The following is a 14,162-nucleotide window of genomic DNA, read 5'->3' on the forward strand; positions in this document are numbered from 1 at the left end:
TCACTGAGACTAGTACGATTCCAGTTTGCGACCGATTGACGAAGTTTGGAGGTGGAGATGCCCTGGTTTATTCTGCTTCCATTCAGACCTCTTTGGGCCACACCATTATTCTCTCCTTGTTTGAAAGCTTGATTTGCAAATGTCTTGTGGTTGCCTCTACCTGTTTGACTATTGTTATTATCTAACACCCTCCTGGTAGCGCATCAAGCTTTCTGGTCAGACTTTGTTTCAAACTTAAAACAACTTCTGATTCACTTCTTATTCTCTGAGAATTTAAAATCTGACAGATTGTTTTTAAATGCAAGCAATCATTCGCCTTTAGTATCAATGTGACCCTCTTTAACTGAAGATCTGACTATCAGACTCAAAACAAATTGGTCATCATATATTGGACACTATCTTTACATCTCTATATTTGAATATCTATCATATCATGGTTACAAATATCCCATGGTCTGAGTACTCTCTTCATCGATCTAAGCTTATCAGTTTCAAGAGAATGCGCATCATCATCACGTTTCAAGCTAGACATAGGAGTAGGAACCATGGCCACTTGTCCACTGTTTTTATAGTAGTAATATTGATTTATTTCGGTCAAGGAGCATAACATAAAAAACACCATTTTAAATACAACTCATATCTATATATCAAACCAATTTACAAAAATCGAAATTCATAAAAACATTAAAGAAACAAGTTCAGGATTACAACTCACATTTAGAAAAACAAAACTTGTGTTCTAGTTTTATTGCATCCAATGTTGATTGACAATATCAAGGAAACATGAAAAGGAGTCTGTATTGGAAATATTGAATTTCAAGTACCTTAGTCCTAATCAGTCACGTGGCTGCACAAGTCATTGGGGTATAATAACATTCTCTAGAGTATGATTCTACTGGACTTGCACACGTGAACAAATCTGATGATTTTATGTTAATATGGCAAAAATCTAGTATATGAAACACTTGTTTTACCAGTGCTTTTAACTTTGTGTACAATTAGAAAATAACACTTGTGGCATTTCTTTTGTGAGTCTATTTTGTGAATAAAGGAAATTGATAACCTATTTGTTCTGTTCAACAGGATAACCAGTGTTGTTTGTCTTCACTATCTAATGCCGAGGGTGCTGACCTCTCCAACTTAATTGGAAAATGGATGAGTCCTTTTGCTCTGAAGATTGCACTGAAACGTGCTGGAATTAATATCTTTCCAGAAGAGGATTCGGATAGATATGTTAGCATTAATAAGAAGGTGAGCAGTGCGTTTTTACAGCATTCTAACATATTATTTAAACTCAATTAAAATGTTCCCCATCACAACTCTATAATGCCAGAAGGCAGCCTCTTTCACAAATCTTAACCAGGACTCTTCTCAAAATTCACAGCAAAAGTGAGCGACTAAAGCTTTTTTCTCTGCAGCTTTCTTGACCCCTCTGGTGATCACAGGTTCTCTGTACTCTTTATTGGAGGATCTTCACTTCTAACTTATAGAATCCTTGAACATTATTTATTGCTTCTGTCAATCTTAAAAATTAAAACTACTTTCAAAATCAATTTTTGGTGTGTTCCTGAATTGCAGCATTACAAAATGTGATCAGTGAACTTGAACACCAATGGCAAAATTCCAAAGGCCTGGAGGACAAGAAACCACCCCTGCATCATTATAGTGAAATTATCTATCAGAGCGAAAAAGCCTTCCTTTATGCCCAGATTGCATAAGCTCCCAATCCATCGGCATACCCAAAGAACTTGCATCTCCTACAGAATGTTTCACCCTGTGAGTAGCATCCAAAGCTTTCGCTGATTCCCTCTTGTCCATTTCAGAAAAAATGACGCCCCAATCGGGAAATCTCTAGGTTCACTACATCTTCAGACCCTCCTGTTCCAGGTCCTAGAGACAAATGGCCACTTTACCACTTTTCTTTATAGTAGTAATATTGATTTATTTCGGTCAAGGAGCATAACATAAAAAACACCATTTTAAATACAACTCAACTCTATATATCAAACCAATGTACAAAAATCTAAATTCATAAAAGCATTAAATAAACAAGTTCAAGATTACAACTCAAATTTGGAAAAAGAAAACTAGTGTTCTAGTTTTATATGTTCTAGAACTCGTATTCCGTGCCACAGTTTCAAGCCATATGCAAAAAGGAGGCTGGGTCAGCTGTATGCCTTTCACAAGCCAAAGATGTTTCAGGATAAAATCTATGCAGTAGGATGGGAGTATAGTACATTTGGTGCAAAAACTTGAAGTGCAACAGTTTAAACCGGCTATTAAAAGAAACACCTTTCATCAGCGCACAGTAGTAAAGCCAACCTCATCAGTTACATGCTGCTGCAAGGCTCTTTGCCACACTCTATGTGCTGTATGGGAACACCCCCATAGACGACTTAATAATTTTGGCGAAAAGCAGACAGGTCAAATAACCCCCCTTTCCCTCCCCCGGCCGCTACAAATAACTTTATGCAATAAATGCGAGGATCACTGTTGGCCTCGAAATGTTAAATGTGGTATGCATCTAGAAATACAGAAACATTTCCAAAGCTGAAGTGCCCCCCAACTCCTTGAATTAGTCCAGTGAAATGAATTGGCGATTAGTGAAAAGGTCAGAGAACCTAGACAGTCCTAGCCTACCCATGCATTGTTTAGAAAGCTTTTCCTAGTTAGGGAGACCCCCTGAAATGTGAATAATGTGTAATAAGGGAGAGTAGAGTGGCTTCTTCTCAATTTTAGTCACTATCCAGCAGCGCACCTACAAGCAACCTCACTAGTTTAGGATCTCACTAGTTGTATTCATGGCACCAATAAGAACATTCCTAAACAGGGCTGGGGCAACAATTGCCTTTCAATCCACAGATGGGTTATACCCAGGTCCGGCAAGTACCAATAAGAAAGGAATTGAGCCTGTGCAGCTAGGAGGCTAAGCCACCTTGGACCATTGAAGCTGTTAGTTTATCCCAACCAATTCTAGCTTGCTTGCCAGACCAAATGAATTCAGTATGGAGAAATTTTAATGAGGGAAATCTTTCCAAACAAGAAGGACATGATAATTCTCCACTTGGGGACCAAGTCCCTGGCATTCTCCCAAACCTGACCATAGCTTTCATGAAATAAAACCTTGGGGTCTCTTTCAATCTTTATTCCAAGATACCTGGTCTTTGAGGCTTGCCACTGGAATCCCAGTACAATGGAGAATATGGATTCCCATCCTTGAAAGGGGAAAATGCAGATTTCATCGTATTGTCTGTTAGGCCGGATTAGTCGCTAAACTCCTGAATGTTCTGCATCACTGGTTCTAAGTTAAAATGGGGGTTCTTAATAAACAAAGTCATGTCATCAGTGTTTTATTGAGGGAACTCCCGACTGTTATCCAATCCCTTAACCCTGCCTGAGCTGATAGGAACCACCTCATGAGTGTGCATGCTGCAGGAGATTAGGCATAAGTTGGAACAGCATGCCAATTGGCCAGCTGCTGATCCTTCTGTAGACGATATATTTGATCAAGCCTGGAATAGAATTATAGCCGTCATTCCAGAGAAGAACTCCAGCAAAAACCGATTGGTGTAACATATGAAATTTCAAGCAGAATAAGTGAACTATTATGTGTTTGGTACTCGGCCAAAAATTAAGGCATAGCTAAAGTCTATTTGCAAAGGGTGGCAGAATAAACCATTGTATGAGCTATTTACCATAGCCATAGTGTTGCATGTCAGGAACAGAGGAATGAAAATATTGAAAGTAAGCTCATGACATTGCAGTTGCAGGGCATTCAAGGTAGTGGCCCCTGGCAGGGAGGGGAAGATTCCAAAGAGGTTTTGGTGATAGAGGAAGGGGTAGAGGAGCATCAAATAGAAATCGGCAAAGGCAATATAGTGAGTTTATAGACCCCATGGCATGTTAATACTGCAAGAAGATGGGGCATTGGAAGAATGAACACTCATGCAGGCCACAAAGAAACAATCCACTCCCTCTCCCAGGACAGAATTCCTTCCCGAACCCCAATATTCACTCTTAATAAGCCAACTCTGCTCCAAAATGAAGAAGAACAATATTGAGATAGCCTGAAATATCTTACCCCATGATATTTGTAAATCAGGAAGGACATTATGTTCATTGTCAGGTCAATCGAAAGTCTGTTCCAGGCTAAGTAGGTACCAGAGATAGTAGATCAACCATTCAATCAGAATGTTTTCCAGGAGTTCCTTTTCCATCTGAAACTGTCTGATGTACTAGCGTTGCACTAATTCACTGAACCCATAGAGGTCACCTTAGGTCCAATCACAGACACGCCTGTGTTTCTTCTGAGTCCATCAGCTCCTGTTAACAAGCTTGGAAGGGACTTGTTAGGTAAATTGATTTGCCCATTTTAGGTGTGACCCCAATGGAGTGTTTCCAGTCAATTGTCCCTAGAAAGAATCCTAAAGCTGTACTAGCTACACTGCATGATCTACATGAACAGCCTGTTTTACCTCTAACTGGAGACTTGTCCCCAGATTTGCAGGAATTCATTAATACTGTCCTGGAATCCCTTTGGTCAATTCATGATAACAAAAAATCCAGTTAGGATTAAAATTGATCCATCCAAAAAGCTACCACGTTATTCCACAATGTCCATTGAAACCAGAAAAGGTATTACACCAGTTATAGACTCATTCTTTTTTTTTGTTTCTTAATTGGTATTGTATTTAATTATCAGTAGTAATTATTTAATATATTAGCACATCTATACAAATAAAATATATTATTATTATATCATGAGTGATAATTAATACAGTAACTGTGTAGTCCAGGTACAATCCTGAAACTAAGGTGAGATTTTAAGACAAGACAGACGAACATGAGGGAAAAGACCAAACAAAAGGTAAGGATCTTGAGTTTACTCAGATAAAAATAAAACTGCATTTATGAAAATAAATGATAACTAAGAGTTAATCATTTAGGCAGTTATCAATTACATAATGTGTGATGTATTAATACAAGATTTCTTTGAGATATTTGAGAAATCATTATTGCTGGATCAAAATAAAACAATACATATTTGCTATTTCTTTTGATAGTTAATAAAATGTCCAGGGGTAGTGGCAATACACTTTTCCATTCTATGGATATTACATACACTATTCCACCATCCTGTCAATGTAAGGTTTTTTAAATTCCATCCAATTAGATATAATAATTCTAATTGCTAATAGAATAAATAAATCCAAGATTATATATGAATAATTTATTTTCAATGAACTCATTGAAAGACTACCTAATAAAATATTAGATATCTTTAAAGGGATGGTGACCTTAAATAATTGTTGAATAATGTTACATATTTGGGACCAGACATTTTTAATGAATGAGCATTCAAAAACATATGCTTAAATGAGCCACTTTCTTAATGACAGCACCACCAGTTCCCGCTGTTAGATAATTTTGAATTAGCTCATTTTAACTGACTTAAAAAAATACTAAATTAGCGGATGGCGATATAACTTTGACCTTTGACCTAACCAAGTACCATATACGTTCATGAAATGTCTTTCCAAATCAATTTCTCACTGCTGCTCCAAGGACCATTTCATGTTAGAGGGTTTATTGTTTTTAATCAACTTGTAAAAATGTGAAGCCTTGCACACAGATGAAAATTCCATAAATGTAACTCGGTCTGGAGCTATTCTGTTTCCAGCAAAGGAATCCAGGTTATCAAAACAAGCATTCATCATCTGCATATTTTGATTATATGTTGTATTAGATAAAGAAAATGTAGCTTTAAAAACATCAAAGGTAAGAACATTAATTCTAATATCTAATTGTTTTTTATAATGCGCTCAATACCGAAGAGGTTTCTAAGAGCGAACCTAAGATTTGAACCTGTGTTGCTCTGTGTCGGCTTGCTTCCAAAATGAGCGCATTGCCACTGATCTATACTACCCGTTTAATACCTGAAATAACTTGCATAATAAACTTAAGACCTTTACTTAACCACGGTTTCCATATAACAGATTTACCATTTATAGTAATATTTTGTATTACACCATAAAAACTGTGAGACACAACTTGATGGTTTATTAACATGAAAAAAATAAGAATTATTTCAGAACATAGGTACAAACTGATTTATGATATAGGTAGTTGGAATGTTTAAAAATATAAAATACATCTTTGATTGTAAACAGGAATACCAGTTCTTTCTCAACTATTAGCAACATTGGTATATGGATAGATTTGTCTGGGAAAAACCAGCACTGAGGTTGTTTTAAGAACAAAGGCATTATGATAACACCTAAAATCTGGAAATGTAACACCTCCAGAATCAGAAGAATGTTTCAATTTATTGAAAGAGATTTTCCTTTTCTTTTTATTTCCTCATAAAAAGTCTAAGAGACTGTTGTAAATCATTTTAAAGAAAGAAATTGGCAAAGAGATAGGAAGCATTCTTAGGAAATATAATATTACTGGCGCTAACATTTTTATAGAGTCAAGTCTTCCCCACCACGTTAAATATAGAGGAGACCATGATGCTACAGATTCACGCCGCCTTGTTATTACAGCTTCCAAATTTAGTTTAATCATACACACATTTTAAGCTGCTATAGAAATTCCTTAATATTTAATAGATTCCTGACACCATTTCAAACCAAATAATTTGTATTCCTTTTAATCACAAAAGACATTCAAAGGAAGTATTTCCGATTCGTCTTTATTTAATTTAAATCCAGAAATGTCAGAGAATTTTGCTGTAGTATTATTTAATAATCTGGGAAGATTCACTGCTAGGGTTTTCATGAGAATTAAAATGTCTTCTGCATATGCTACAAGTCTTAATTCATATTTGCCACACAAACATTGTGTCCATGGCAATCCTTTACCTAACCACTCTTACCTTGACAGCAACTCTCTCCCTACTCTACCTTAACAACACAACCTTCTCCCTCACGAACCTATTACCTCAATCACCCCAGCCTCAACGCCTCACATACACCATAACTATGGGGTATGTCAACACCAAACAAATCGACCAGCCAAACAGCACTATCAGCCCTTCAGAATGGATCAGCCGATTTGCTGCTCCCCCGTCACCCTGGCACCCCTGCCCAGTGAAGGACAGAAACCAGAGACTCGGCTCCCGGTTCTTACCCCCAGGTCCCCTCTCAAAAAACACCCCATCACTCCCAAAACAACCAAGTCCATACCAACGCCTCGCGAATCTTGGACAACACCCAAAAGGCCTCCACTACATAATCGAACACCCTCTGATCAAAGGTGCTCTCATCAATGCTCGATCACTGGTCGCCCATGCACTGGACATCGCAGACCTCATATCCACTAACAACCTGCACTTCCTGGCCATTACTGAAACCTGGCTGCAGCAGGCCCATCTCTATCCCTGGCCATCCCAGAGGGCTATTCAGTATTAAGGAATGACAGGAACTCAGGTAAAGGAGGAGGCATCGCATTTATCGCCAAAACCTCCCTTGTTCTGAGAATGACCCCTCTGTCTAGCTTCCGATCTGCCGAACTCTTGTCAGTTAAGTTCCAACTATCTGCCTCACAAACCATCCTGATGCATCTCATAGACAGAACCCAGGCCTCATCTCTTCATTTGAGGAAGAGATATCTGGCCTCCTGACCACTAACATCAAAACAAGTTCTCAAGTCATCCTCCTAGGGGACTTCAACTTGGGCCTCGGCGATCCTAATGACGCCAAAGCACTTTCCCTGGAAACCACCATTTCCCAACTAGGGTTCAAGCATAGGATCACAACCCCCAACTCATAACAAAGGCAGAACCCTGGACTAGCTGGCAGAACACAACTGTGCCACCTCCATCCTCAAAAATGAACCAATCGCATGGTAAGACCACCACGCCATCTTTTTCTCATTCCAAGGGAAGATGCAACCAAACACCCCTCCAGCCACCATCCCGCAAACCTCCACCAGAAATAACCGTAACATCAACTTGCAGACCCTTCGTCCTCTCATCCACAACAGATAAACTCGCTGAACTCTATAATAAACCACTTGAATCTGCAGTAGATATCATCCCACCTATCAAACTTACTAAAGCTAAATCAGCAGCCCATCTGAACAAATGGTTCACCCCAGAGCTTAAAATCCTGTGGAACGCCAAATGAGCAGCTGAAACAACCTGGAGAAAAACACCTAAACAGGCCAACAAAACACTATTCACGGTAGCGGCCACTACCTACGAAACCTCTATCCTCAAGGCCAAAAAAGAGACCTATGATAACAGAATTGAGAACGCCAAATCTAGAACAAAAGAGCTCTTCACCATCCTCAGGGAACTCGAGTCCCCTTCCCCACCCTCAGAAACCTGCGTGAAAGATGCAGACTGGTGTGAGAGGATCCAAAAAGCCTTGGCAGACAAAATTGACATGCTTTAATCCAAAATTGAACTGAAAAAGCTCAGCCTTGCCAAAAAAGGAAACGCTCCTTAACCACCCACCTCTAAAACTCCATCATGCCCGCCTTTCTCCTTCACCCCAGTGTCCACAAAAGAAGTGGAAGGCATCATCAAAGGCCTCAAGCCTTCCAGATGCCAAGGGGACTCCTGCCCAGCTCCCATCATCCAGGAAGGCGCCAACGACCTGGCCCCCTACATAACAGCCCTAATCAACGCCTCCTTCAAAACAAGCTCAGTCCCTAGCAGCCTCAAGGAATCTTGGGTCATGCCCCTGCTGAAAAAACCTAACCTAGACCCTAACATCCCAACCAACTACAGGCCAATTACCACTGTCCCCTGCATCCTAAATATTTTAGACAGAGTGGCCTACCTGCAAATCCAGAAGCATTTGGAAAAAAACAACCTCCTAGGCCTTAGACAATCTGGCTTCAGACCTAAGCATGGAACAGAGACAGCCCTCCTGGACTTAAAAATCCAGATGGACGAGTCTAAGGATAAAGACAACCTAGCCATCCTCTTGCTGCTTGACCTCTCGGCAGCCTTTGACCTCGTTGACCATCAGATCCTCACAGAACACCTGACTGTCTCAGCTGCCTTCTCTAGCCAGGCGACCGCCTGGGTCCAATCCTTCCCAACTGACCAAACCACACGGATCTTCTCTCCGGGGGCTTCAGCCCATCCCATCTCCATCCTCTGTGGCGTCCCACAAGGCTCGTGCATCTTGCCGACCTTATACAATATCTTCACAAAGCTATTCTTCGACCGCCTTGATAACCTGGGTGTCACATGCACAAACTATGCTGACGCTACCCAGGTTCTCATCACCCTATCATGATGGGGCTCCTAGAGGACACTCGTGTATGGAAACAAGGCACAATCACCAAACACGAACTGATACAACAGACACGAGGTTGTATTCCCAAAAGCTAGGGTTTATTGCAAAGCAAATAGTCTCAGTTGGCCAACTGGGTCTCACACCCCGCGACGTGTGTCTCCAGACCCCGGGGGACGCAAGAGAGCGAGAATCGTACAACAGTTACATATATCCAAAACAAGCATCTTACAATCAGAGGTGACACATTCAATACCACCCATAATATATTTCCTTTGAATTGGGTTCGATGATTGACAATTGTGACGAGTATGACACCTTCAGACATTTATTTAGCAACAGTTTGCAATTTCATGAACCTGCAGACACAATTCTTTGTTTTAAGAACACAATGCTTCTGTTCTCTGCAAGCAAGCTGCATGCAGGGGAGAGACACATTCCAGGCCTCGCTATCTCCTAGTTTCTATTTGTATACTGGGGGTCAACTCGCTCTCCAGGGTGCTACAGGGCTCAGGGAAGGGGGGCCGTAAAGGAGAGCATAATTCAAGCCATTAAGTGTTTTTTTCTAACATTTCTACTGCATTAGATTGACTGGCTGGCACCTGTGTAATGATTAAATGCCTTCTTGCTTACATCCAAGGATTTGTGAGGGAGGAAACGGGGCATTTGTGTCTGGGTCGCTGCGTTATGTTTCAACAAGTATCTTGCGGCTTTGCTCTATGCATGAACAATAATGTACTAGTGGAGCAGAATAAGTTTTCAGCAAAGCAGTTTTAACAGAAGGCAAGAGGTGAAAATTTAAAAAAATGGCGATTTCAATCACATCAAAATGGCGGCACTTTAGTCAAGCTTATGGATATGTATTTCTAATACTAAACACATGAGGCGGTTGGTCTTCGGCCAACAGAATACATTGCCTCCATCATTGAGGGTTGTCTACTTTTTCTGGACTGACAAACCCTCCTTTTGGCCGTATGCCAAACGCCTCATCCGTACATTGCATCCTCTTCCGACCAAGTATCTGATTCTGAATCTCGTATACTACTAGTCTCCTCCTCATTGTCATCAATATTAATTGACATAAATTCTTTTACTGTCTTCATTTCATCATTTACCTGAGTACCTGATTTAGTAGTGCTCTTTTTTGTTACCATGTGTACACACTCCTCACTTATTTGAGTACAGATTATAGGTAAACAATGTACACAACAACATGTCATGAATATTCCTAGCACTGCCACTAGGATCGCAACTAATTTCCATCCCCATGAGCGTAATGCTTCCCAGAACCAGGAGCTTATATTCAATTCCCAACTTCCTTCGGGGGGGTGTAGGTCAGAGCTCAAAACGTGCAACTTTCTGATTTCATTCGAAAATCGTAGGGGAGGAGTCGCTTACAAATACGCAACATGCTGATCCCACGATTTTACAAACTCCCCCACGATCAACCAAGATTACATCAAGAGCCATCCTATTTTGGAGTGTCATCAATCTAATTCCTTTCTCCTCTAATGTCATATTGTATAATATATCCGTTGTCCCATTTATTGTTTTTTCTAATATTCTAGACAGTTGTCTTATATTATAGGAGTTTATTGCTTTGCCCCAAAATGGTATGAATGATTTTGCTATGTCTTCCGCGATCAAACCTCCTTCCTCATTTCGCCGTGGTCTTGACCTGGCCAATTTGGCTATATCTGCTGTTCTTGAAAGCAATACTCCCGGGAACAGAAGTCCCAAGTAACAAGTACCTCCCAGTTTCTAGGTAACCAAGGATACGCTTTTTCTCCACATATGAAATAAACAGGATCACCTACATGCACTGCTTCTGCCTCTCTATCAAGGAATGCTATATTCATCTAGTAAATGTCCCCACCGAATAGGAGCCCTTTTTCCTTAGGCAAAAGGGGACAGAGCGTGGACTGTAGTTTACTGTATAGGAGGGAGGCACTGTATCTTAATTTCCTTCTGGGTTCATATGAAACGTGATTACAGATGATTTATAGGGCACAAATATTCTGTCTTGTAGCATCACTACTGGTGTGATCAATCATTCTCTGTGAAATATAGAACAACCCACAGGCTTCATAATGATCTCTTCGAATTCATTCATATTCGTTCTGTCTAATTGACCAGTTTCACTTTTGTTCCATTTCCCATAATATAATGCACTCAAATACGCATAGCATGCAGAGCTCAATGGCAGTGGCTGCACATACCAACCAATTCCTTTCCCATCATGCTGCGGCAAGTGGGTACATACCCAACAATTATTTTTTCTCAATATTTAGTGAGTCATATTCATTATCAACAATAATGTGTTATTTCCATAACCTTCCTAGTGTCTTTCTTCCATTGGGGACAAAGTGTAAGTAATCACATGGGCCGGGCTTTCAGTGGTTGAGATGTTTCTAATTGGCAGGAACACTTTTAATGGGTGTATTTCTTCAAAATACAATAATACCATTACTGTCATTATTGGGGCTAATATACTCATCACACACATCACTATTGTTCAGATCAGCATACCATTTTTCCGGCAATTCGTTTTTTGTAACCTTCCAATCTCTATAGTTAACTCATTATCAGCAGTGGTGCTGGAGGGGGCAAAAGCTAATTCCGGCATTTTCTCTTGCTATCTTTCTTCTCCAACAAAGTTTGTTGTGAATATCTCTTATCGTTGCACTGGTTCGAATGTGAATAAGTTCGGAAAATGTCAACAGTTATATTCTGCCAGTTCTCAGCAGCCTGGATTGCTATACGTTGGGCAAGATTTCTGTGCATCTGCACATTGCTCAAAGAACTCCACAGGAGTTATCAATTGCCTTCGTACCATGTGAGCCCCTCTTGTCCGTAAGGGGTGATCTGCACATGGATTATTTTTAGCACAGAGCAGCCGCGCTCTTGAGCTGTCCGATTTGCACAACCCTCACGCCGCTCTCTCCTAGGCCTCTGATTCCTACTTCATCCGTGATAGGAAACAGAGGCAACAAAGATCAAAAGAAATGAAGATTTGATCACGCCTTCTTCCGAGGCCGTAAATTATACCGCCTTGCTCCTGGTATCGTGTGATCAATGAATAGTGCAGACGCACTTCCAGACCCAAGCTCGGAGTCAGCCTGTGGCGCAATGGCAGATGGTGGCCGCCAAAGTGGTACACGTTTCGTGTCAGCCAGCAAGGATGCAGGTTCTGCTGGACAACGTTGGGGCACTCTTTGACCTTTCTCCATTATAGCAATCTTTTCAGGCTTCGTTTCAGGCTTTATTTCAGGATCAGACAGATTTTGTGGCAAAGAACTGGCAACAGTTTCTTTAGTTTCTGGGGCCGCTGTCTCTTTCTGGTCGTCTCGATCAGGCAGTTTTTCACACTGCGATGGGACCTTTTTAGCATGCGTTACATGTATCCACGCCTTCCTTCCGTCCATGCAGATTGCAGTCTGGGTTGTCAAAAGTATCTGGTAGGGTCCACGCCATCTGGGTGCAAGTAATGATCTTCTTTCGAAATTTTTCACTAGAACCCACTCTCTGGGTTCCAGTGAATGCCCCGGACTAGTGTACCTGATGGGTAGAGCCTCTTGCACCTGCTGATGAATCAAACGCAATTTCTGAATTAAAAGATTACAGTAAATGCTGAGCACAGGATATTCTCATTTAGCCGCTTTGGCTGTGGTGCACACCAAACATTCGCCGGTCTCCCCATCACTATCTCGTATGGGGAGAGCCCAGTTCTTGCATGCACAGAAGTGCGCATGCACAGTAACGCTAGCGGTAATGTATCCACCCAGCCCAACTTGTTTCCTGCACAAAATTTACTTATTTTGGCCTTTAAAATGCTGTTGTGATGTTCAATAAGACCGGCACTCATGGGGTGTCTAGAACAATGGAATCTCTTGTCAATCTGGAGACCTGCGCAAATCTGTAATATCACTGCGCCCACAAAATGTGGGCCATTATCTGACCATATGACACGGGGCAGGCCGAACCGGGAAAAATACTCCTTCAACATTACTTTTGCAGTGCTCCTGGCGGTGCAGTCTTAATGGATATGCTTCCACCCACTTACAGAACGCATATATAACCACTAAAACGTACTTCAAGTTTCGGCACCTCTCCATCTCTATGAAATCAAACTGGATTACCTCAAATGGCATAGAGGGAGGGCCGAAACTGCCTGTTGGAGTCACCATTCCCTTCCCCACATTGTGTTGTAGGCACATGATACAATTTTGGACCAGCCTCTCTGCATTTTTCTGTGTGTGTGTGTTCTCCCATACTGTGGCTAGGTGCTGGACTATCTTTTTAGCACAAATGTGTGTAGGGCTGTGGGCCATCGTGACCATTGCAGTTACATAGGAGTCGGCCAGCATCCAGTTTTTACTTTTGTTATCTACCCAGCAACCTTCTAGATCTAATTCTGCAGAGCCCTCAGCCCACTCTTGTATCTCGTCAGCAGTAGCTTATGCCTGCATCTCTTTGACAGTAGCGATTCCATTTTCTATCATGCAGGGCACTTCCTCAGACTGTACAGTCAACATTTTGGTATTCAAATCAGTGGCAGTTTGCTTCGCAATCCTGTCTGCAAATGTGTTTCCCTCTCCCACTTTACATGTTACTTTTTTATGCGCCTCGCATTTCACTATTGCTAGGCGCTTTGGACACGTAAGTGCAGACAGCAATCGTACAATCAAAGGGCCATGTTGAATTCTGGCTCCATGTGATGTCAAGAAACTCCTTTCAGCCCAGAGTCAGCCAAAGTTGTGAACCACGCCAAAGGCGTATTGGCTGTCAGTATATATGTTTATACTCAAATTTTCAGAAATCTCACAGGCTCTCGTCATATCTATTATCTGTGCGGAGTTGTAGGGGATTCTTTTGGTTTCCACAATTCTTTCCAGTGTAGTAATAGCATAG

General features: G+C 41.1%; 1 protein-coding gene and 1 long non-coding RNA gene across 3 annotated transcripts in view; one reads left to right on the top strand and one right to left on the bottom strand.

Moving 5' to 3' along the window:
• The window catches only part of DNAI7 (dynein axonemal intermediate chain 7), a gene marked incomplete in the record, with an annotated part of 1,381,690 nt that overhangs the window by 1,181,584 nt on the left and 185,944 nt on the right, over positions 1-14,162 (top strand). The window contains 1 exon segment of the mRNA XM_069628488.1: positions 1,084-1,251. Within this exon segment, the coding sequence (XP_069484589.1) occupies positions 1,084-1,251 (168 nt within the window).
• Positions 1-14,162, bottom strand: part of LOC138513543 (uncharacterized) — a 382,496-nt gene that overhangs the window by 269,078 nt on the left and 99,256 nt on the right. The gene's annotated exons all lie outside the window — the stretch shown is intronic.

This window comes from Ambystoma mexicanum, chromosome 12, assembly GCF_040938575.1.
Source record: "Ambystoma mexicanum isolate Mex_15411 chromosome 12, UKY_AmexF1_1, whole genome shotgun sequence".
Lineage (NCBI taxonomy): Eukaryota > Metazoa > Chordata > Amphibia > Caudata > Ambystomatidae > Ambystoma > Ambystoma mexicanum.